Source organism: Babylonia areolata, chromosome 23, assembly GCF_041734735.1.
Source record: "Babylonia areolata isolate BAREFJ2019XMU chromosome 23, ASM4173473v1, whole genome shotgun sequence".
Lineage (NCBI taxonomy): Eukaryota > Metazoa > Mollusca > Gastropoda > Neogastropoda > Buccinidae > Babylonia > Babylonia areolata.
The window spans coordinates 25,247,933-25,273,105 of record NC_134898.1 but is presented as its reverse complement, the minus strand read 5'-3'; the positions used below and the strand labels follow the sequence as shown (position 1 = coordinate 25,273,105).

Below are 25,173 nucleotides of genomic sequence, written 5' to 3'. Positions count from 1 at the left end.
CTTTCTCCTTTCTGGCATATAATGTACAAATGTACATACATACGAGTACAAGCTGATTTGTGATATTTTTCCCCTTCTGGTACATTATATACACTCACACTGTGAGCACATGCTGACTTGTGTTATCTTTCTCCCTTCTGGCACATAATGTACAACTCTACCCTCTCACTGTCAATACACACAGACTTATGGTTAATGTTATTTTGTTCCCTTCTGGTACATATGTATAACTGTACACTCACTCTGTGGGTAAGTGCTGATTTGCGGTATCTTTCTCCTTAATGGTATATAATGTACAACTGTGCACTCACACATGGTGAGTACATGCTGACTTGTGCCTTTCAAGTTTGTGGTATCTTTCTCCCAACTTTCCATTCTTATCTGACTGACCAGAGTGAACTGGCAGGGCTGTGCTTAGCCGACTGCATGCATTTCCAAAATTCTTAAAGAAAGGATCATACACAGAAAGAGCTGAGAACGGAACATGTCTGATGCTCAGAAAAACACAAGCACTGCACACAAAGTTGACATCCACAAAGTTGATTGATCCATTTCTGTGTTGATGTTTGTTTCTAATTCACTGGTGCGAAGGCGCCACACTGGAGTTGGGAGCAGCATGAAAATCAGACAAGTTCCTGAAAAACAATTTAATCTAAAATTCGTCTATCCAATCATGTGTGTGTTGAGCATGTGCTGGTCTTAATCTGAATGTACACATCACATAAATCAACTGGTACACTATTTTCTGAATAACCAAACTGGTTGTTCATGTATAAATAGGAAAGAATGTTCAAAATGAGACGGATGTTTGTTGTAACCAGACTGAATTTCAATGTGTACAACCGTCTACAAGGTCATCCAAAGAAATTTCCGGTATTGACCAATAAGCACCCTCTTGGTCTGAACAATCCACAGGACTACATATTCACTATTTGGGAGTGTTCCTGGTATTATCATACGACAACTGTGTGCAACTGTCATTTGATACCTGTTCCTCCTTCTTGCCCAACACATGTGACGTGTAACTGTGTGCATGCAGAAAGTGAATTTAAAAGAAATCTAACAGTGAAACATGTGTAATCAAACTGTCAGAAGAGTCGAATCCATGATATTGTCCTTTTCATATGAGAACTGTTCTTAAAAACAACAGCAAAATGAACAAAACCAGCATCCAAGAAGAGTGCACACAGATAAATCATAATCAGAATACAATACAAAGACAGGTTTTTCTGTGGTCACAATTCATACATTCATTTTATTTATGTCCAAAATATATTCATTTACCTCACTAGTTTCTGGTTTGAAAAAAATTCCAATTGATAATATGAAATGTTTGAGTGGATTTGTTTTTTAGCACTAGATATCTAACAAAACCATACCATTCCTTCATCAAGGGCTATTCATCCATGTGTGTGAGTATACTTTTGTTTCCGAGATGTTTGGATATCATTCTTTGCAAAAAAAAAAAAAAAAAAAAAAAAAAAAGTGTGAACAAAAAATGACAGACTTGTGCAAAAAGAAAGGTTTTTTTTTTTGTTTTTGTTTTTTTTATAGCAAAATGTTCATGTCACTCAACAATATTCACAAATAAGGTGAGAAAACCAAACGCATGACTCGCAAACCTGCTTAGTGAGCTTACCTGTAGAACCTTGGTGGCTCCTACCAACACACAAGTTTATGTCTGAAGTCTAGCATTCTACAATCAGCATGGACACATAAGGAACATTCCCTGGTGTGTGGGATACACCAGCCAGTCTTTGGAAAATGTCCATACTCAGAGGAGTTACTATCTGGCTAATATAGACTTTCACTCAACAAATCAAAACCTTGCAACAAATATCTTGGTTAAAAAAAAATGAAAGAAAAGAAAAGAAAAAAAAAAAGAAAAAAAAGTTGGACTTGGAAACTGAAACATCCTGGAGAGATGTCTAAGTATATTCGGTCTTGAACTATTGAAGGCAAGTTGAATGTGGCTGAACAGATTGACACAATTTGGCTGATACAGCTGTACAAGATCTTCCCACAATCTGGTTGATCACATTGCCGTTATGAAGCTGAACACAATTTGGATGTCGAGACTGCCATTACAGATAAAAAGACACAATACTGATTTCTCACCATTATAAATGTGGGTACATTTCATAAGTGTGATCAAAAAAGCAAATTACAGATCTGGACATTATGCAGTTGAGAACACTGTCATTATAAACCTGCACACAATGTGGCTGATCTTATCTCAAAGCTGGTCCATTTGCCAATTAAGTCAGAGAAAACTAGAGTTTCTAGATCCAGTTATTAATTCCTAAGTTGTACCAGAAACGCCACTCTCAGCTTGAAGCAATAACTAAAATCATGATTCTCTTTTGCAATACAAAGAGAAATACCATGACAGACACTAGTGAACACATCCCCCCAATAATCCCTGTTGTGAAACTGGTACATTCTGTAACTTCAGCCAGAAACTTTTAAACAGCCCCTGTAGCTTCATTTACTCTAAATCAATAAATGGTGGTCCTCTTTAATATAATGTAGCCTGTGAGAGATGCTGTATAAGAGAGACAGGACTAGCATCTAAAGGGTTCTAATCTGTGCTTGATTCTGGCTATTATCTGCAGCAAATATTTAACCATGAATGTTTGGGAGGTAAGTCTGAAACAAGTTCTCCATCCATGAGGTAAGTCTGAAAAAAGTTATCCATTCACATGCCATCTGGCAACCAATGTTCTTATGTAAATAACACAAAGTTGGGCCATGAGTGCAAAATGACTCAGGAAGGCAGCAGCCAAACTGGTTTCAGCACCTATTGTACTTACTTGTTAAGCACACCCATTCCCTAAATAACTTTTCTAACAAGAAAGACAAGATCAAACGTAAAGAATTGATAATTTATTAATACAGTTAACATCAAACTGATTAATCTTGTGCACTTCTTTATAAAAAATTTTTAAAAATAAATAATAAACTTTTGGAGACCAGAACTGCAGGAGCAGAGATGAACAGAGTATCACTTTTAACTGTACATGTCAAACTTATCGATGCCCAAGATGTGACTGCCTTATGCAGCAGATTTTTAATCAGTCCAGTTGTCACCTTCCGTATTTCTTCTGATAAAAATCTTTGTTAATTACTTAAAGATTGTCTTACATTCAATAACAATGAATACCCACCTGATTCCGTAGCGTTCCAAATACCTGTGATGGACACAATGTTCACCAAACTAAATTAACTTTCACACTCTGACTCATGCACATACTGAGTTGAGGAAACACTGATGAAACATGGCAATGGACATGCACATGCTACCTACATTTGAACCAATTTCCCCTGTTATCCACAAAGAAAACGGAGTGTTGCTGAAACCAGCTTTAGACAATCAACACTGTTTTCACAATTATTTATTGTAAGCTGTGAGTTGATTGAGGGCAACAAAATATATGGCTATGGCAGCAGTACACAACTGTTCTTCAATGCACAGGCTTATTATAAGTCTGTAGTTTGTGTGAATTCATGTGCACACATTAAACTATATGCAATATTGAAGATTCACATGACGGTGAATGTTTTATAACGTATTTGCCTGAAAATCTCACAATTTATTTTCAATCTGGAGAATGGTAACAACCAACTTACTCCACAGGGATGCCGATAAGTAAACATATTAAATACGTGGGGATAAAGAAACCAAACCAACCAAAAAACCCCAAACAAGACAAATGTGTGGAATACTGTGATTGAACATGAATTTTTTCACACCACAAAGTCTGTTCCATAACTTGATTACTGAAAAATCAATATCCAGTCATGCTTTTTTCAGATTCACACATTTTTTGCATAAAACACTCATCTTTTATCACACAACTGACTTTTCCAGTTTTTCTTGAGGACTGTCTCCAACTTATCCTTCTGAAACTCCTTCGGACACTGGCTGATTAACATGTGTGGGCACAGATTTTGTGTCCATATTCGTGTCTGATGAAAGGCCATTGGTGCCTGCTAGTCTGCCTTGGAGCACAAGATTTTTATCATTATTGTCGCTCCATCGACTGACACGTCCCGACCTGGTCTGACCAGAGCTTACACCTGTCTCCTGATTGCTCCTATTTGGGGTACTTTTAGGATGACTGTGAGAGTCCCCATCACACAAATTCCCATCTTGAGCTGCCAATGCACTGTTTTCAGCGTCATCAAAATCATCCCCATACTCCGGGCTGCTGTCTCCTCCCTCTCCATAAATGGGACTCTTGTCATCATCATCATGGGAGCCAGCCAAGGGCTTGCTGTTGGCTGCACCAGCACTGAAGTTAGGGGGCGGCTCTCTGAAGTTGGGACCTCCAGGTCCTGATGGGAACCGCCCATTCACTGGTACATTAGGACTAGCGTCCATATTAGCTTGCAGGCTGTCGCCGGGACCCCGAGGGCCATGACCAGAATCTGAAGACGCTGACCCCAGTCCGTCTCTTAGTAAGCTGCCTCTGGGTGGACTGGACTGTCTGTCTCCATGCTGCTGACGAGGGTTGTCCAAGCGGAAAGGTCCCCCTGGACGAACCAGGTTTGGCCTTTGTCCCAAGACAAAGCGAACTGGACTACCTCCAGGACCCATGCCCCTCATAGCAGGACTTCCAAAGCGGTTGGCTAGCGGCAAAGGGGGCAGTCCGCGAGGCATGCCCATCAAGCCCGGGGGCATGTGGGGAGGCAGCAACCTGTCGGGACCCTCCCCTGATGGCAAGAGTCCAGGGCCTAGCAGGGGCTGACCACCAGGCATACCCATCCTCACCATGGGGGGTGGGCCTAGCAGGGGGCCCTGAACGCTGCCCTCCTCTTCCTCATCTAGGGCCATCTCTTCCTCCAGACCACCATCACTGGGCCACTCCTTGCTTTCTTCTTGGGGAAACGAGTGCAAGCCTGGCATCCCTGGTGGCAGGTTGGGCGGGGGCCCAAAGGGAGGGCCTGGGGGGAACCCTGGGCGGGCAAGGATCGCCGGCTGCTGGCCGGGCAGCATAAGAGGGGAGCTGGAGTTGAGAGACAAACCTGGGGGTCTGCTGAGGGCCCCATCCATGCCTGCCAGAGGGGCTACCACTGAGGCCACCTGAAGATCAACAACACAAAGTCATTGCCCAGCAACAGAATCTTACAACAGCCTATCAATCTCTCTTTTTTAATTTATTTATTTATTTTTTTTAACAAAACAAAAACCAAACCTCTGCATGTTAAACTCCTAAAACCAACACTGGATACATGTATGATTACTGCTAGATTCAGTCTTCCTGAATGTTGCACAATAACAATCCTTGGTATACTTTCTGAAAACAAGTTAAACACTCAATGATTCGCTTTCTGAAAAAAAAAAAAAAATCAAAAAAATCATGAATTACTTTCTGAAAAAAAGTTAAAAAAGCCACAACAATAACACTCCACAATATACTTTCTGAAAACATTAAAAAAAAAAAAAAAAAAAAAAAAAAAAAAAAAAAATCAAGCCAACTCTCACTGGTGGGCGAACGATGGGCAGTGATATTGGGGTGGACACAGGCCCAGTGGGTGGGGGCAGCAGGCTGGGGGGCAGTCCTTGCGGGGGGTTGTTCCCACCTGGCAGAGGGATCTGGCCCGGAAGAGGCAGCTGGCCCGCATTGTGGGGTGGTAGTGGCATCCCCGGCGGGGGCAGAGACACCGGGGGAGGGATCATCATCGGTGGTGGAATCATCGACAGGTGCTGGGAGGAGGGAATGGCTGAAACAATATCGACAAGGCATGAGCACAGATGTGACTGTGGTAATGAAACCGTGGGTGATAGAAAAAGACATGTACCGCAAAAAAGATGTAAGGGATGGTTTCTTTCATATCTAGATAAGCATCAAACAGGATTATTATGTTGCATGAAAATAAAATGTTTCTACACTCTGCTGCTTTACTTACTGAACCTTGTACAAAGGCATCAAAATTTGTTTCATTGTTCCATTTAACCCCGTGGTGTTTACAACCACGACAGGATTCTGTTCCATATTTATGTGGAAACAAATGCAGAAAGTATACTGTTTTTCCTCCAAATTTTGTGTGGACACATCCAGAAATACTGCAGAAATTATTTCCTTTTCTCTGCAGTTTAATACATGTGTAGGAACATGAAAGGAAATTTTCTTCCTAAAATTACATTTTAAGTAACTTTCTTACCGTGACCCACTAGTGCAGACTCCGGCAGGGGTCTGATTCCTGTCCTGTGCAAACTACTATCCACCTATGCGGAGAAAATGAAAGTAGCTACGGCCGATAACCTCCCGTAGTAGGTTACCTCCCCACTGCATCCCTGACTAGCGCCCTCTTTCTGGCAACCACTGACTCCTGCTCCTGTGCTCTGCATACGGTTAAAATTTTTTTTTCGTAATTTCTGCCTGTCTATCGATTCTTTGTCACCGTCTTTTTGTGTCCGATCATGATTCACAACAGGCCACAAGATTACTTGGCTCGATTGGGCGATCGAACTAAGATTAAGCCACGATCACAATCGATCGGCGGACACTCTGGGCCCTGTCTGGCTCTGTCTCCAAGTCGAACCCTCCACTTCCTCCACTGCCTCCACTCCCTCCGGTCAACTCTATTCCTCCACCACCTCCTCCGCCTACTCCGGTGGCTGAAAGTAGGTACAGCCGATAACCTCCCAAAGTAGGTTACCTCCCCTTTGCATCCCTGACTAGCACCCTCTTTTTCCGGCAGCCATCTTGACTCCTGATTTTAATGATATGGACTGTGATGCCAGAGCAGTGCTCAGTGAGTTAAAACTGTTCCCACATTCCTACATGTAAATAAATCACAAGCAAAAGGAACTATCTTCTACAGAATATCCGGCTGTGTCCACACAAATAATTTCAAAGAAAAACCAATCAATTTCAGTATATTTTTGGAGTTTTTCCATATCAATATCACAGAGATGCCTGCAGAAGATATTAACTGCTGGGTTGAATGGATTAATTTTGAAGAGAAAAAAATGTCAGAGTTCACACAGGTATTATAAGCTTTATAAAGTTCATAAACTCTTTCATCTGGAGCCCAAATGAAACATTCAGTATTCTGACCATTCAATTCACTCTCACCCCTGGTTTTAACCAAGTGAGAAAACTTTTGGTGGAACTGCAGGGATTACCACAACACAGATATTTTTCTATGAAAAAGCAAACCCACAGATGGAAACTAAGTGCTAACTGCTACAAACACTTACACTGGTTCTGACCCCCAAAGGGGCCTCCCTGGCTGTTGGAAGCCACACCATAGCTGTTTGAACCCCTCTCATCTCTGTCTTGTTGGGGACCTTCCACTATTGTTCCTGTTCACACAAAGCAGACAAAGTCATTCAGAACTGCATCACTCTCCCAAATACATGTAGTGTATTATATTGTATTGCACTGTATTACTTTTGTCACAACATATTTCTGTGTGACATCCAAACTGTTCTCCCCAAGGACATGTCACAGTACAGTGCCACTTTTTCTTTTAACCTGCATCAGTGTATGCGTACTTGTTTTCCTTTCAAAGTGGATTTTTCTAAAGAATTTTGCCAGGGACAACAACCCTTTTGCTGCAACATGTTCTTTTATATGTGCTTAGTACATGCCATATATGGGACCTCAGTTTATCAACTCACTGGAATATCTAGCATCCAGACGACCACTCAAGGTCTAGTGGAGGGAAAGAAAATACTGCCAACTGTGAGATTTCATCCTGAGCACTAATCCCTAGACAGACGCCTTACCACACAAAAAAAGCTCACAATCGTATTTTTTAAAAACAACGAACAAAAAAACTATATATATGAACACACTGCCCAATGTTTACGCTTCTCAACATCAGGAAAAAAAAAAATCACCCCGTCTTATTTTGTGAGCTGAATGTCCCTGCTGAAACAAGTGAATGAGGCACCGAGACAGCCCCTCATTTCACATCCCAAGCAATACACAGCCCTGTGGGTGAGTGCTGACCCTACCTTTCAGGTGCTCTGGTAAAGAATCCTCATCCACCATGGCTCCGTCCAGCAGCGGGGTCAGGTCCGCTGGCAGCCTGTCCCAGGGAATGTAGGTCACCCCCAGCTCCACGTCCCACTGGTCTTTGAAGGGGGATTCCTTCACACCCATGTTGGGGGCCCACGCCACCTGCAAGGTAACAACCACACCCATTCTGTTCATGTGTGCATCTGCTTGCTTGTTCTTTCTGGCCTTCTGTCTAATCATTCATCAGAGATGCTAACCAGCATAGTAACAACAATGAAGTTGTGAAGAGGAATAAGAAAGGAATCTGTAAGAAAACCACAACAAAAAAAACTTTACCTTTTTTTTGGGGGGTGTGTGTGTGTGTGTGTGTGTGTGTGTGTGTGTGTGAGAGTGACAAATCTCCTCATGTAAGCACCCCCCCCCACCCCCCCAAGTACACAACAGTCCTTGCTAGTTACAAACACCCCCCATCTGTCTAGATCACAGTACAGCACAACCTGAAGTCTTACCCTCAGAGCACTGGAGTTCAGCTTCAGGCCTTTCATCCTGTCCAGAGCTTTGGCAGCTTCCTTGCGCCATGTCATGTTCACAAACGCACAGCCACGAGGAGGCACCATCTGGTAACACACACACACTGATCAATCCACTTAGTAATGAGGTCCTTTCTGTGTCAACATCATCACCACCACCAATTACCTATTTAATCTAGTCATCTGCAATCTCTTACAATGAAAGACTGTGATGAACCTGCAGCATACATCTTTACAAACACATCTCAGCAATTAAATATATTAAAATCATATATTACTGTGTCAGTAAAAAGTTAGGAAACAGACAATACACAAACACACACACATCTATACGCTGGCAAACACAGTCGGTTTCTCTACAAGAGACAAACACAACTGAACTCACCTATCTTCTAACTGGACTTACACTGAGCTATAACAACATCCAAAGCAGTCATATAAAGATTTTTAATCAACACAACAGGACTATGTGTCAGATCCATTAAAACAAAACTTACTTTTATACTTTCAACGGTTCCGTAATTTTCAATTTCTGTCCGCAATTCATCTTCTGTTGTGTATTTGGCCAAGTGCCCAAACCATAAGGTTGTGGAACACACTGAAAACAGAAATTTCAAAATCAGTCAATCAATTATTATCTATTATAGAACATAAATCAATACACACACAGATATACAAAAAAATGTCTTTCGGAGTCTAAACACTGTTATGCTGACCAGTTCTTTCTTTCCATGTAAACACTGGGCAAATTCAATGTTGTGTACTTTGATTCTGCTTCATCAGGTGCAAACCCTGCCATCATTTATAAAAGTTGTCTACCTGTCTTAACACAACTTTAATTTACTTTAAAACTACCGAATCAAAAACAATGGATTTTTTTTTTCACTTTACAAAAATATCCTCAATGCCTTCTGCAAGATCAACCAATGTCATAAGACCTCGTAAAAATACATACACTACAAGAACTTAATAAAGACATTTCCTGTAGAAATCTGAAAGCATCCACAGCTCTGAAACAACAGCATATTTCTTGTAGCTGCTACAAATGGCAAGTCTGATCATACAAATTTAATCAAATATCTAAAATAAAGACAGATATCCTTCAGAGTCAACTTCACAATAATTTTTCAGCATGAACTTACAGCTTATATATTTTTCCTTTGTTGGAGGCAATCCCTTCTTCTTTCGCTCTCTATCTTTCTCTCGCTGTCTTTCCCGGTCATAATCTCTCGACCTGCAAGTAGAAAGAAATCAGATTCAAGAACTGAAACAGAACTTCAAAAAAGGCAGACAGATTAACCCTTTCGCTGCCAGGAAAATAAAATTTAACTGAAATCTATTTGCCAGGTTTTTTTCACAAAAAACAGGGTATAAATTTTCCAAAAATTCTGTGCTCTTTGTTATTGGAGAAAGACCCATAAAAGTATATATTTTCTGAAAGGTAAATGAATAAAGAATACAAAACACATGCTGATTTCCCATTTTTATATTTTTAGTGACATGCTGTTGTTTTGAAATCAGTGTTTTGTTTTTTGTCACATTTTCAACTTGTTCATTACAAACATTAGTCAGGTAATTTGCACAAAAACATCGTATTTTCTGGACAAATGGATATCTGCAAACACAAAATCATACTAGAAAGACCACAATATATATATATTTTTAAGAGATAGATACACAATACACTGTGACTTCTCCAAGTGATAAGATGGATGTGAGGCCACGCCCCCTCAGTCTCCATCCCCCTCCTCCTCACCCCTCTCACACGGTCACTTGATTCAGTTCTCATCAGATCGCGTTGGCTGTGTGCCAAGAATATCACTCTGCTGCTAATTCGGTCATGTTCTGTCGACTGCTAACATCTGTACAGCTGGCATCACTCACTGACAGTCGCATCTTAGCCACTCTCTTGATTGCTCCCTTTATTTTCTATCAGATCGTCCTATAAATGTTCATCACTATCTTCTCCTTCGGATTTACGCTTCAATTCTTTCTGAGCATCAGCTAAAGAAAAAAATCTTGGTTGATTTAGTTCGTCATGATTGCATGTCTTGAGCACGGCGTCAGTCCAACATTTTGTTGAGCGAGCGAGGAGAGAAGTCAGGCAAACACTTGGACAGTGACCCAACCAAAACGTTCAAATAAAGGACTGCTTCATGATGTAGATGGGGTTTCTAGCTAAGAATAGAATCTAGAGAGATTCCCCAGGCTAAAGCTACCACTATTTTTGTCAACAAAGTGAATGCAAACCAGGGAAAAGTCTGAATATTTCGATGACGAGTTATCTCGTCATTGTGGCAGCGAAGCATACATGCTTTCCATGACGAGTTATCTCGTCATGCAGACAGCCTAGGGGTTAAATAAAACTTTGTCACAAACAGCTTCAGAATTAGAACAGATAAACATACAGGCAGATAAAACTGTATCAGAAACAACTTCAATGTCAGAAACTACAAATGTACAAGTTGAAAACACTTCTTTATCCCAACAGCCAATTCCTTCCCTCTGGTTCAGTATTTGGTTCCCCAGAGTTAAAGGATCTATATCACTTATATAATCTCTGTTTTGCAATATCAATGTTAATTCTGTCATGTCACTTATGCAAGCTCTCTGTATAGCTATACCCACAGACCCATTCTGTCATGCCACTTGTGTAAACTCTGTATACAGCCTTGCCAAGACCCCTTCTGTCACACCACATGAGTAAGCTCTGTATACAGCTATGCCACAACTCGTTCCATCATGCCACAGGTGAAAGCTATGTATACAGCTATTCAAAGACTCATTCTACCATGCCACATGCAAGCTCTGTATACAGCTAAACAGATACTCATTCTATCATGCCACATGTGTAAGCAGTGTGTGTAGCTATACCCAGGCTCATTCTGTCATGTGCTGCCAATAATGGCAACTGGACATTTTCTTCAGAAGGCAGGATAAAATGCGTGGTGACTGATGACCACACATCCCAACATTTGACAACTCTCTTCTCTTTGTTCATCCCATAATCAGAAGACCTATCTCTTCTGCTCAAGCCCTTCCTTCACCAAAATCCCCTGAAAACACCCAACACACCAATACTGTAGAAATCAAACAAAGCAAGCATTCCATACCGAGATCGCCTGTGCCTGTCTCTTGACCTGCGTCTTTCTCGAGATCGTGAGCGGGAGTGCCTCCTGCGTTTTGGAGACCTGAAATACAGCACATTTTACATGAATTCACCATGTACACAACATTTTCATGAACACATCCTTCATAGTCCTACTGCTTTGTAAGTGAAGGAACTTGTAAGCCATCTCATCATCTACATATGTCAATGGTGTTTCTCACAAAGCACTTATTGCAGCTCACACACACTTCTACTTTCTTTTCTCAACAGCCAACAGTGAACTACCCAACTACTATTAGGCCACCTGCCATAGGAGATCCCACACAGCTGCCCAGTCAGTTTAGTGCTTCAAGCTTGTTCCAATATGAACAACTAATAATAGTTGTCATCCCTTTTGCCTGTGCGTGTTTGTGCATGCATATTTTCTCACATTCTAACTCACTCTTTTTTGTTGTGTTCAGTGTCACAGTGCAGGTGTATGTCACCATAGTTTAGCACAGGTGCATCTCCTGTGATTTATGTCACATATCTGCATCCAGGTCATCCAGCATGATGACACAAGTTGGTTTATTTGGTAACAGGACGAGATAATAGTCCAGGATTTTCAAACTGATCCTAGTAGGAACCAGACAAACTGCATGATCAGTGAATGAGCTTATGAGTGGCCTCTAAGAATCAAAGAACTGTTTACATTTGGGGCTTCTGTTCCCTTGTCAGCCCACTCCTCTATGTCAGTTTGCATTTTCTTTTTCCTGGCACTCAGTAATGTGCCTTCATGTTCCCGATTTCGATAATCGAGGTCATGCTGTGGGTGTACTTGAGGGGTTAATTTATTCAAGGATTGGAGTCCAGTGCTTGTGGTTGTAGGTTTTCAGAATTCATTTTTCATATGTGATTTCTGCATTAACAAAAACAATCTGAACTGTTCTGTCTCAGTGGTAAAGTTGTTCAGATGTTACTGAGCAGGAACACATGGACAACTCCATTCAGGCTATGACAGCTACGTAAGCATGCAGGAACATACTCTAAGTCCAGAAATGAGGCACTAAGAGCTAAGTTGCAGGGCCTGCTTCAATGAGGAAGCATGAAGACATTTTCCAATGACAGATCCAATGAATCTACAAATACTGAAAGCTCTGATGTAAACTGGACACAGGCAAGAAAAAGAAAGCAGAATTCAAACCAGCTGTCTAGAAAACAGGCCATGAAGGGACACAGACATAGAGATTTGTGTTAGTTTAAGACTGACAGACTGAACACTTCTTTTCACAGGCTATGTGCACCTCCCCCAGTCACCACTCACCGAGATCTGTCCCTGGAGTGTCTGGATCGTCGACGGTCACGGTCATAGTCTCTGTCCCTGTCATCCTGCTCCTCCACCACAATGACATCCTGGTCTTGGCCAAAGTACTGACTCTGTTCACACAAACCATAACAGACATTCACCACAATGACATCCTAGTCCTGGCCAAAGCCACAGTACTGACTCTGTTCACACAAACCATTAGAGACATTCACAACAATGACATCCTGGTCCTGGCCAAAGCCACAGTACCAACAAAAAACCAACCCCATAATCCCCATCACAGACATTCACCAAATAAACTAACCAAACATATGCAGCCTTTTCACATAAATCACAAGGTCATTTACATCAAAGTCATACACACACACACCCCAAAACCCTCCCCATCCAAGAAAAAAAACACACATAATTAATGAGTTAGCCAACACTTCTCTTTGTACTTTTACCTCTTTTAGAAATGAAATCAGTAAGTCTGTAGCATGGATAATTGCAACTCACATTAAAGGCAAAAAATATTTTTTAAATCACATATCAATTTTAATTGTCACAAAAACACAACAACAAAAAAAAGCACAAAAAATGCAGAAAGAACAGCAAACGCCCTGCCCCTTTTCACACCTGTTCAATCTCCTTGTTGAACTGCTCCTGTTGTTGCTCCAGATGTTGTTTGCGCAGAGCCTCTGAGTCTGGCAGGTCTGGTCGCAACTGGTCAGACTTGAGTGAGGATACATTGTGAATATGCTGCATCATGGTCGGGTCATTCAGTAGCTTGTGCACATCCCTGGATATTCGACATAAATGTTCTTTAACTGACTGATTCTTAATTCAATGTTCTTCCACATGGTAAAAACATACATAGCACACAGACGGAATCTTATCAATTCAACTTATGTGCCTTAATATGTTTGTTGTGTTTTAATGGGCATGGCAGGGGAAGCTTTGACACACATGCATGGAATGGACACATGCATGTTTGTGGATCTATGTGTGAGGGTGGATACACGGATAGGCATGCTTATGTTTGACCGGTTATTATATATGTAACAACAATTACAGGTTATATTGCTGACATGTACTGACTGTTAACCTTGTGCAAATGAATGTTGTGTGTTATTGTTGTTGTACTAATTGCATGCAAATGCATATGCAATGTACTCATTCCCCCCTCATCATTCACATTCCTGCAGCATTTGACAGGGTGGACAGGCATATACTTGTCAGGTCTTGAGATGTGATTTGAACACATTTACGGTTTACAACACTAATGATTTTTCATCATACACCAGATAAATTTACAGATAAAACATTTTAAAAATGTGTGTACATATGGTGTCTGCAAGTGAGTGAACGTATTTCAACTGTGATACAAAAAAAGAAGAAAAAAAAAGTAATCTTACCCTGGTAGCTGCTGCTGCTGCTGTGGTGGCGGATGTTGCTGCTGCTGCTGCTGATGGTGATGCTGATGATGTGGGTGGTGGTGGTGGTGATGATGTTGATGATGGACACCTGCTTCACTCGGATTCTGATCCATCTCATCATCATCACTGTCCCCATAGTCAAATTCTAACAGTTTCTGAGGACACAAAACCATATCCTGTGACTCGCTAGCCTCAAACTTACGACACAAGCAAGAAACTTATACCCTGCCTAGTCTGTTGCAGTGATCTCCAACTTAGTTCTATCTCCAACTTAGAATTTTTACAACAGATAATGAGTCTGATCACGGAAAGTTAACATCCAATGACGATGGGTTTAAAACTATATAACAAGGCTGTACTAAACTCTCCTTAGCTAATTTATCTTGGCATCAACTGGGCCAGAGAAATGTGGACATCTACTATGTTGATCAGAAAATATAAGCAACACATCTAAGCAGATAGATGACCCTCATCTATGTGATCCCGTCTTCCTATTTCAGCCCACAGCACACAAAACTATGGGTAGAAGCCAGCCACACGCTGAAAAATCCCACATCTAATGGGGTTTGGATCTATGCCCTCCTAACTGTAGGTCTGCTACACTAACCACTTCGCCACATCAGCATCCACCAACCTTATTAAAACCTGGTTCAGAGGACTTGGACACATCTGTGGTTGGTGCTGCAGGAGGTGCAGACGTGTTGTGACTGTCTCTTCTCTCAGGTCCCATGGCAGTGTGAGGAAGGCTGGCAGTGTCTCGGGGCTCCCCAGCAGGCACAAAGCCCACACCCAGGGGCACTTCTGGAACTGGAAGGGACTGAGCCATGGCAGGGAGTGGTGGTGGGGGTGGAGGAGGAAGCCCTGCAGTGGCCCCTGAGGTGTCTGTCTTGGACAGCAGCTGGTCCGTCAGTAGCTTGATCTGAGCCAGCAGGTTGTTGTCAATGACTGGCGTGGTCTGCTGGGGCTTGTGGGACATGAGCTCTGTGTGCATCATCAGCTGCTGCTGCAGCAACTGAAGCTGCTGGAGCTGCACGTCCTGCCCAGAGGTCATCAGGTTGCCCTGAAATGGACCCAGCAGATCCAGCTTCACAGCCGTCTCTGATGCAAGCAAGCTCTTCTGGAATACAGCAACCACAAGCAACTCATCATCTTTTCTTCCTGTTACCAGGCTGCCCTGAAATAGGCCAACCACTGCCAGCTGGGCACCCTGCCCCAAAGACATCACTGTTTTCCTGTAGATTATGAGGTGCCAACCCCCTATAATCAGTATTCCCGACATTATATCTCTATTTCTTAGCCCTTCACACTGTATCATTCACATGCGTAAATGTTTATAAACTTGTCTGTGTCAACAGGCATCCAAGACCGGAAGGAAAATGAGTTAAATAAGATCATTTCTTCAGTAAATACAACATAAACAGACATTCTTTTAGATCAAACTTAACAAACTGATGTGAAAGAAGATATATAGATCATTAATCCTTGTACAATTATGCTAAGATGAAACAAACAAAAAGGTGGTAACATCAGATTCCAAAAAAAACAAGTCAGATGGATAATCTACTTAGAAAACAGAACATTCCTCAAAATTAAATAAAACAAATTATGGTAAAGGGACAATAAGAACATTCATACGGAAACAAGTTACATAAAAAATAGATAATGATGAAAAAAGAAAGGAAAAGAAAGAAAAAACAAACACAAAACAAAGACAGAACTAACCTCTCCAGTCTGCTGCAAGAGCTTGGTAACTGTGTTGACAATGTCACTCTGCTGGGCCATCAGACTTTCCTCTGGGCCACCACTGGGAGCTGGAGCTGTGCCACCATTGGCCGGAGGGGTGACAACAGGAGGTGGGACAGAAGCAATGCTGCCGGAACTGGGGGCGGAACCACTGCTGGGGGCTGCCCCTCCAGCGGAGGCTTTGCCATGGCTGCGCTGGTGTGCCAGCACCACACCATCCGCCACACGCTGGGCTGCAGTGACAAACATGCATCCACACACCTGTCACTTAACTGCCACAAAGGACTGGAAACTGCATCTCATAGAAAAGCGGACAAGCATTTGTCCAACTGCTGAGACAGCCTAAATATAGGATTCCCACATCTGACAGTTGACAATAAAGTGATTCTTCATGTACAAACAAGGTAGTCCCTGGTGAGTTCAACATACTTAAAAGTTGTGTTGCCCTTATCCAACCCCCCTGACCTCACACCCCTTTGCCCTCCTCCCAGCCTCCTTTCTGGCAATGCCTGACCTCATCTGTCATCTATCATCCACATCAGAAAACAATTCACCAATAATGTAAAAGGTTGTTGTTATCAACCAAGAAAATAACTACATGTAACGAAGCACCCTGGTACAGGAAAACAAAAATCTTTCACTTTACTACAGGACGTTTCTGACAGCTTCAAGCATATAACTTCATTGGTAACCACACTTATAGTCAGAAGCTGATTTATTACATAAAAACACATTTTAAAAATCTTCTATCATCTAGCACAGGAACAAAATGGGGGTATACTTTTTCTTTAAGACTAGTTATCAATCAAAATGGGGGTAGAGGTGGGGGTGCAGAATGTTTCCTAAAACATGTTTTGCTTTACCACCGCACCCACCCACTCCCTTAATGTATCTGAGAAAAAAACAAAATAAAATAATAAAATAAAATAAAAATAAAGCAGCCCTGACCTGCTGCCACAGACTCGGCACTGCCAGGATCTGAAGCCATGTCCAGCAATGCCTGGATAACTTCAATTGGGAACACAGTGTTCTTCTGCCACAGGTTAAGCACCCGGATCACACGACTCTGCAACACAGAAAACCAGTCTGTTTCCACCACCAGCACCAGACTAACCAGATCTAAAAGTAGGTACCGGCAGCCTCGCTTGTTAAACTGAAGCTAAGACTAAAAAACGTTGATTTTACCCAAGCCTGTAACTTGATTATGATATAAAGACATGTTTTATATGGAAATAAGTTCACTTTCTCCTCTTTCCAATGGTGTTTTGTTTTTCATCTGTATTTTATCTTTGTTAAATAAAAGAGTAAAAATCGGGAGAAGTCGAAAGGCTTCTTGCATGCTGTGGCTGACTGCTCGGACACAGATCGCGTCAGCTGGTTTTTGCTTCTTTCTTTTCTTTGCCCGACTTGCCTGTCCCATTTGATCTAATTGAGCTATTTTAAGTACAGCTGCGTTTGTCTGAACCTCTTCTTTCCGGTGAATATCAGTTCGGCTTGCAAAACCGCATACTGCAAATATCAAGCGTAAAAACGATTTTCGCTTGACTGTAAACTCTCAAAATTGGTAATAAATACAATAGTAATTATGGATATTAAAGAGAAGCTTTTTTAAAAATTTTCTTTCGAAAGGTATACGCAACTACAGCGTGGTATTACTGGTGCAGACATACTCCGAGTCCAAAGACGTTTTAGAAAATTTATACTTTTATGGGTCTTTCTCCAATAACAAAGAGCACATCATTTTTTGCCCGTTTTTTGTGAAAAAACCCCTAGCAAATAGATTTCATTTAAATCTTATTTTCCTGGCAGCGAAAGGGTTAAAGTGAAATATATTTGCCAGGGTTTTTTCACACACAAAAAACGGGTATATATTTTCAAAAAATTCTGTGCTCTTTGATATTGGAGAAAGACCCATAAAAGTATATATTTTCTGAGAGATAAATGAATAAAGAATACAGAACACATGATGTTTTCCAATTTTCAGTGACATGCTGTTGTTTTGTAATCAGTGTTTTGTTTTGTGTCACATTTTCAAATTGTTCATTACAAACATTAGTCAGGTAATTTGCACTAAAATATCATATTTTCTCGACAAATGGATGATACCTATACATACAAATCATTATCATACTAGAACAACCACAATAAAAAAAGAAAAGAAAAAAAGACAGATACACAATGCACTGTGACTGCTCCAAGTGATATGGATGTGAGGCCACACCCCCTCCGTCTCCACCCCCTCCTCTTCACCCCTCCCATACGGTAACTTTATCCAGATCTCATCAGACCACGTTGGCTGAGTGCCAAGAATATTGCTCAGTGTGTCCTGCTAATAATTCGGTCACTTTCTGTCGTCTGCTACAGCTGTACAGCCGGCATCACTCACTGATAGTGGTATCTTGGCCAGTCTCTTCATGGCTCCCCTTATTTTCTATCAAATAATCCAATAAAAGTTCATCACTGTCTTCTTTGAATATACGTTTCAATTCTTTCTGACCATCAGCTAAAGAAAGCAATCTTGGTTGATTTAGTGCACCGCGATCATATGTCTTGAGCATGGTGTCTGACATTATGCTGAACAAGCGAGGAGAGAAAACAGGCAAACACTGCGGCAGTAACCCAACTAAAACGTTCAAATAAAGGACTGCCTCGTGACGTAGTGGGGTTCCTAGCTATGAATAGAATCTAGAAAGATTCCCCAAGCTAAAGCTACCAGTACCAGTATTTTTGTCAACGAGCTCAATGCGATCCAGGGAATAGTCAGAATATTTTGATGACTAGTTATCTCGTCATTGTGGCTGTGAAGTGTACACGCTTGCACTGACGAGTTATCTTGTCATATAGGCAGCCTAGGGGTTAACTTTTTTCAGTGACAAATTGCCTGAGTGGCAATACAGGGACAGAGGTTGCATGTGTGTGTGTGTGTGTGTGTGTGTGTGTGTGTGTGTGTGTGTGTGTGTGTGTGTCCCTGTTATTTATAGGCTTAGTATGAAAAACAATCAGCACATCAGGCCATGGAAACATCAGTACACTCCTGAAGACACAAGTGTTTTTTTGCTTTGTTTTTAAAATATCCAAATCATGTTAGATTTCTTCAAAACAACAAAGAGATGAGGGTGGTTTTGGGGTGGGTTTTTTTTGCCAATTTAATCATCAACTACATCAGCAGTAGCGTCGCAACAGCTGTTGTCGGAAACATCAAACCTAACTTTCAGACCTCCCCTCTTTTCCCTACGGATTTGCACAGATCTCAATAATGGTCCCTGGGACTTTTTTTTTTGTTTGTTTGTTTTTTGCAGCAGTCATACCCAACTGACAACCCCCCCTTCCCCCCACTCCCAAAACAGAATAGCACATTTATGTGTTTCAGTGTAGCTCTCACAACCCTGCTTTTACCGACAGCCAGTCCTCATTCAGTAATTAGCATAAATAATGTAGGCTGAAAACAGAAATAGGAGACAGTAGCTAAGGGTCTTTTCACTGTTAGCCGCGCGAAATTTGGCCAAACAGAGCAAACCATAGGCCTAGTTTGCATCAGTTTGACATGGTACAGTATATGACACCAAAAGTTACTTTTACTGCTGTCACAAGAATGACCAGGCATGAGATTGGGAAATTGTGATTGAGTCTGAAAAGTGGGGACCTGGGGGCTGCAGAATGCCCCCAGTGGGGGTCCATGGGGCAATGCCCCTGGTGGGGGTCTGGGGGCAAAGCCCCCTAAAGCTGAAGGTTTTTCTCAATTTCAAACCATAAATTCTGCACTTGCGGGCCACCAATGCTGCTGAGGTATTCCAACCCACGGAAGACAAAAAATCAGTCCAATTCTTCCTAAACTGAAGTGTTTTTGCTTTCAAACCTGTAAACGTCAGCCTTGGTGACATGATTTTCAAAATCTTGTCTCGTGTGTGTGTGTGTGTGTGTGTGTGTGTGTGTCAGCGTGTGTTTTCAATGCAACTCTCTGTACTGTATGTCAGAAAGAGAGACAGACAGACAGACAAAGAGATTGAGAACGGGGGTCGGGCGGGACATGGGAGGAAAGAGTTAGTTTGTGTATGCGCATGTATGTGCACTGCTTTAAATACAACACTATGTGTGTTAAACTCTTTGTGTGAGTGAGTGGGTGAGTGAATGAGTGGGTGTGTATGTGTGCGTGCGTGTGTGTATGAGGCTGGGGAATTGTCCAGGAGTTTCCTCTGAAAATTGGCGAGGGTTCAGGGTGGCAAAGCCCCATGACCAAAAACGAAATTAGTTACTTTTAAGAGGTTTGGGGGGCCTTTCTTGTGTGTGTGTGTGTGTGTGTGTGTGTGTGTGTGTGTGTGTGTGTGTGTGTGTGTGTGGTGTTTTCAAGGAAAATGTTTTCAGCACACAAGTTTGCACTGTACCAATATATAACTGACCACCTGGTCTCTTCAGCTGTAGTCTCTGTTCCACTGACAGGCATGTGTGTTGGCTGAGGAAAGAAAGGGGGAAGTGGAATGACTGGAGGGAGGAGGGGGTGGGTCTGTGACTGGTTATATCACTTTCAGCAGTCAAGGATTCTCAACTAACATTGTGGTCAGTGTCTTGGCTCAATGCCAAAGTCATTGACAGTACGACGAACGACGAAATCAGGTATATTTGCAAGTCGTGAAGTCTGCAAGCGAAAGTTTTGTAATCCTGACTGAATACAGATATGCTGAACAATGACAGAGGAGCAATGGAACACTTATTCTCATTTGATTCACTTATCCAAACATGGGGCATTTTAGCAAATGCTGTGGGTCTGTCTTGTCGATCGGTCAGACAACATTCGTGCAACCTTTATTGGTTGGAACCCCCCCCCCCCCCCTCGATTTTCTCAACGGATTTACGCGGGTCTCAAAAATGGCCTCTGGAACCAATTTTCAGTTGGAAATCCTAATATAGTCGGAAAAATCTCATGCCTGATGACTGAACATTTTTAGGAATCAATCCTAACCATAAAAAATCCAAAACCAAACAAGCAAAAAAATACATGAGCCCCCCCCCCCCCCCCCCCCAAAAGCAAAAAAAAAAGTCTATTCACTGTTAAGTTTTACCAAGTGACATCCTCAGCACTCACTGGTTAATTGATGTATCTCAGATTTTCCCCCTCAATATATTCCCTTCATCACAAATGCATCCGCCTTCCTACCCTGATTAATCCACAAAGCATGCATTCTACCAATCAAGAACAAGTTTAAACCCTTATCTCACCCTGTCATCTGAAGAGCACTTCAGCAGACTCTGAAAAGTTGTGACAATGTTTTTGGTGAATCTTGGCCCAAACACATCTTTATCTCCTCCAAACTGATGCCGTGACTGTCTCACCACCGAGTCGATCACATAAAGGCCGGGAATTTTGTATTCTGGCTTGCACTGTAACACACACACATGAAAATAAAAGTAAGCAAAAACGAAAACTCGTGCACAAATACTTACACATAACGCATGCCAGATATTACTGTAGTAGATGATTACATAATCATTACTTTTTTCAAAGTAATATATATCATATAAAACCACAAGGTGAAAGCAGGCTGTTGCGTGTATAAAAAAAAAAGAAAAAAAAAAAGTGTTATCATCCTTTTTTTTTAATGTAAAGAAAATTTTGTACAAAGTTCTCTACTTTCCTTGTATTTCCCAAGTTACAAGTTGTACGATTTTAAACTACTAGTTAACTCATTCTACTTCAGGTAAGAGTTAACTCATCATGATTACTTCCCCTGTGGACCAGGTACAAGTATTCTTGTACTAACACACTATACTATTTCGTTTATTCTTGTTTGTTACAGCTGGCATTCTAAACTGAACCGTTTATGGATTCCGGAAGCATGAAAACGAAGCTTTGTTCAACTGATTAAATCAATAACTCTCCATCGATTTTTGCCATAAAAGCGAACTACCCGGGTTTTTTTTTTCTGCAGTGGTCTCATGTGGTGCTGGTCCAGGGGAGTTGTAGAAGGCATGTAGCTGTGGGGTGGAATGATTTTAAGCCGGTACAATTGTAACACTCACAGTCTGTATATTTTGTATATCAATGGCCTACATGAATCTTGACACAAAATATCTACAATTTTAAAATATGTTCAACAATGTCATGCGCCTTTCCCCTGTATCACTATTGTTACCATTCAACCAGTACATGGTATATACTTTCCAACTTTCACTGTTACATCATATATGAATGTAGTGAATACTTTAAAAACTAAGTGTTTTTTGCTGTAAGAATCCAACACTTATCATACTAAAGATAAAAAAAACAAAAAACAACAACAACAAAAAACAATGCTCTTGCATGAAAATAAAAACCTGCACTTAAGCTGCAACTTATATGTGATCAAGCCTATAAGTCTGAGTTTCTAGGTGTCCTGGGGACACCACCAGTACATGGTATATACTTTCCAACTTTCACTGTTACATCATATATGAATGTAGTGAATACTTTAAAAACGAAGTGGGGTTTTTTGTGTTTTTGCTGTAAGAATCCAACACTTATCATACTAAAGATAAAACAACAACAACAACAAAAAACAATGCTCTTGCATGAAAATAAAAACCTGCACTTAAGCTGCAACTTATATGTGATCAGGCGGATAAGTTTGAGTTTCTAGGTGTCCTGGGGACACCACAAGTGTGGTCTGGAGACCATACACATATATATGTATGCTAAACCACTTCAAAAGGGAAGATACATGATCTTCACATTAACCCAATGTACTGATCAGGCCCATGCTAGGTTTGTGTAAAACATTAACATAAAAAACAACAACAATAACTAACAATAATACTAATAGTTATAGTATTTCATGAGCAAGTTTCTCAATACACATCCTGGCAGCTTTACCTTTAGTACAAATTTCTCCACACTCTGAACCACATGTTTGTAGAATTTGATGGCCTTGATTGCTGCTCTAGTGACAGCTCCCATCTTGGCCCTTGACACCGGAGGTTTTGTCTCATAGAGAGACGACAGCTGAAACAATATATATGCAATTATAATGAAAATAAAGTAATAATTTGAAATAAATGAAACAAAAACAGCAAACAATCTGTTCTTGACCACTAACAAGTCAGCACTAGCGTGGGCAGTTGTAAAAGAAAGAGGTCTGACAGTGCAAATATGGGCAGGACTGTGGACACATTTCTACTACTAGTACTAATATTGCTTAAATTCAAATTATTTATATGTATCTTTCTTTCATAAATCATCAGTGTCACAAAGCTGACACAGTGGAGCCAATATTGTTGTAAGAGTTTGACCTATTTTTCCATGCTGACCCCAACTTTTTATTTATTTCTTTATGTTGTTTGTTTGTTCATTTGATTTAAAACAGAAAATCCAAAAACACTGGCTATGGTATACCCACATTTCTTCCTCTCTACCCCTCTGTGTGACTTGAGTGAACACCCATCTTTGTTGTCAAAACTTCTCATTCCATCTTGAGGGGGGGAAATGTGGATACTGCAAAAGCACCCGTCATAAATACACCCAAAGATAAGAAAGTAGGTATTGATCTCTGATCCTGTTGAAAGGTGCTACAACTACTTCCACTGAACAAGAAAGCCCCCAAAACTAAAACTACTTAGTATCTTCCTTTATTTTTCCTTTAATCCTTGATATTCAACTTACTGTTAGTGTTACAGTAAACCCACATTTGTTTCTTTTTTGCTTTTTATTTTGGAAAAAAATGCCTGCATTTACAACAAAGTTTCAGGTAAACATGTTTATATATAAAGTTATATAAACAGAACTCAATCAGACCACTGCTCATCAATCCCAAAGTATCAACTGCTGTATGTAAAATCTTATTACACTTACAGCCTTTTCAATCAGTGACAGTGAGAAGTGTGAGAACAAACTTACAAAGTGAATGAACCACAAGTAACATTCAATCAATCAGTGTCTCACCTCATTAAAACTGAATAGCTTTCTACTAATTCTAGTTTCTTTTCCATTTTACCAATACAGTTCTTGATTAAGCTTAAAAATAAACATGACAAATACATGGGATTTTTACTGTCTGGCATTTGTTTGTGTACAATTTACACGCGTCCGCCTACAAACAGTGAACCACGTGGACCGACATGCCAAGGCTGTACAATCTCGATCTGTATCAAAAGATACTGAATAAGATTGTAATCATACATTTCCTGCACTGGTGTTTATTCATCATACACGGATGGTAGACTTATTAGTAACTGTCATTTAAATAAATACAGCGTAAGTATCTGACATCGTAAGTCTGATTTCTAATTCTCTCTCTTTCTCTCTCTGTGTGTGTGTGTGTGTGTGTGAGAGAGAGAGAGAGATTCAGATTCACGAATTCGAATGACAATGATTGATAAACTTCTTCCTCGTGACACTCTTGGGTATTGGACAACGTAATATGTGCAACGCTCAGCAGTAATAATCTTTGACCACAAATTACATACCTCATTGTTGAATGCTCTGACAGCGTCCATGTTTGAATTCCGAAATTATGTTAACAACAAGTGCCAAAGCAACATAACATGAACCCAAATCGCGTTCCCATCGGTTTGGCGTGGTGACCAAAATGGCGGTCGGAATTCAGTCCATAATGTCGCCATAAGATATAACACATCTTTTCTCATTGGCTGTTTTTTGCTAACTGGACCAATCCAAAATTAGTTAACATTTATCGGCCTTTTGGTGGTTTTGTAAAATTGTACACTCGTCAGAAAGGTAGCGAAACACAAACGATTTTGTTAGCATTATTTAAAAAAAAAAAAAAAAAAAAATTAAAGAAAGCCATTCTTTGCAGTTGTAACAGTAGACACTAGTAAACAGTATCATTCACACGATACCACGCCATCCTCGCTTGAGTAGTGAAGGGCAATCACTTCAGTTTCAGATATCTGACTTCAGAAAGACGATCAACAACAACAACAACAATAACAAAGTAATGATATTAATAATAAGCATTAATATCCATGAAATGACGTGCCTTAGTTCATGCAATGACGATGTACGTATAATTTAGTGACATTGTTGAACAAGGGTGGGACAATCCCGACCTCGTCTGATGGGGGTCATTTGGTGGATTATTTCCCTTACATTGATTCGGAGCAC

The 25,173-nt window shown here is 40.9% G+C and overlaps 1 protein-coding gene across 2 annotated transcripts; it reads right to left on the bottom strand.

Annotated features, from left to right (window-relative positions):
* Nucleotides 1-1,464: 1,464 nt before the first annotated feature.
* Nucleotides 1,465-24,669, bottom strand: LOC143297776 (SR-related and CTD-associated factor 4-like). Of its 2 annotated transcripts, none has more exons than XM_076610253.1 (17): nucleotides 24,516-24,669; nucleotides 22,927-23,055; nucleotides 21,297-21,458; nucleotides 17,031-17,148; nucleotides 16,062-16,315; nucleotides 14,974-15,456; nucleotides 14,319-14,494; nucleotides 13,540-13,702; nucleotides 12,919-13,031; nucleotides 11,620-11,697; nucleotides 9,649-9,740; nucleotides 9,004-9,104; nucleotides 8,486-8,593; nucleotides 7,973-8,138; nucleotides 7,211-7,315; nucleotides 5,489-5,727; nucleotides 1,465-5,086 (listed from the first exon to the last, which is right to left on the bottom strand). In XM_076610253.1, exons 1-17 carry the CDS (start codon nucleotides 24,543-24,545, stop codon nucleotides 3,896-3,898), a joined length of 3,708 nt encoding a protein of 1,235 aa, XP_076466368.1. In that variant the 5' UTR covers nucleotides 24,546-24,669; the 3' UTR covers nucleotides 1,465-3,895. The 2 variants fall into 2 exon arrangements, with proteins under 2 accessions (XP_076466368.1, XP_076466370.1); XM_076610255.1 differs by having other exon boundaries at nucleotides 14,974-15,399.
* Between the last annotated feature and the right edge of the window lie 504 nt (nucleotides 24,670-25,173).

What these genes read in the sequence shown, in the direction of transcription:
- LOC143297776 (XM_076610253.1), bottom strand. Translation starts at nt 24,545, where the DNA reads ATGGACGCTGTCAGAGCATTCAACAATGAG. An exon ending in TCAGAGCATTCAACAATGAG is followed by an intron (nt 23,056 to 24,515) that starts GTATGTAATTTG and finishes ATATTGTTTCAG; the next exon opens with CTGTCGTCTCTCTATGAGAC. An exon ending in GAACCGTTGAAAGTATAAAA is followed by an intron (nt 8,594 to 9,003) that starts GTAAGTTTTGTT and finishes GTGTGTTACCAG; the next exon opens with ATGGTGCCTCCTCGTGGCTG.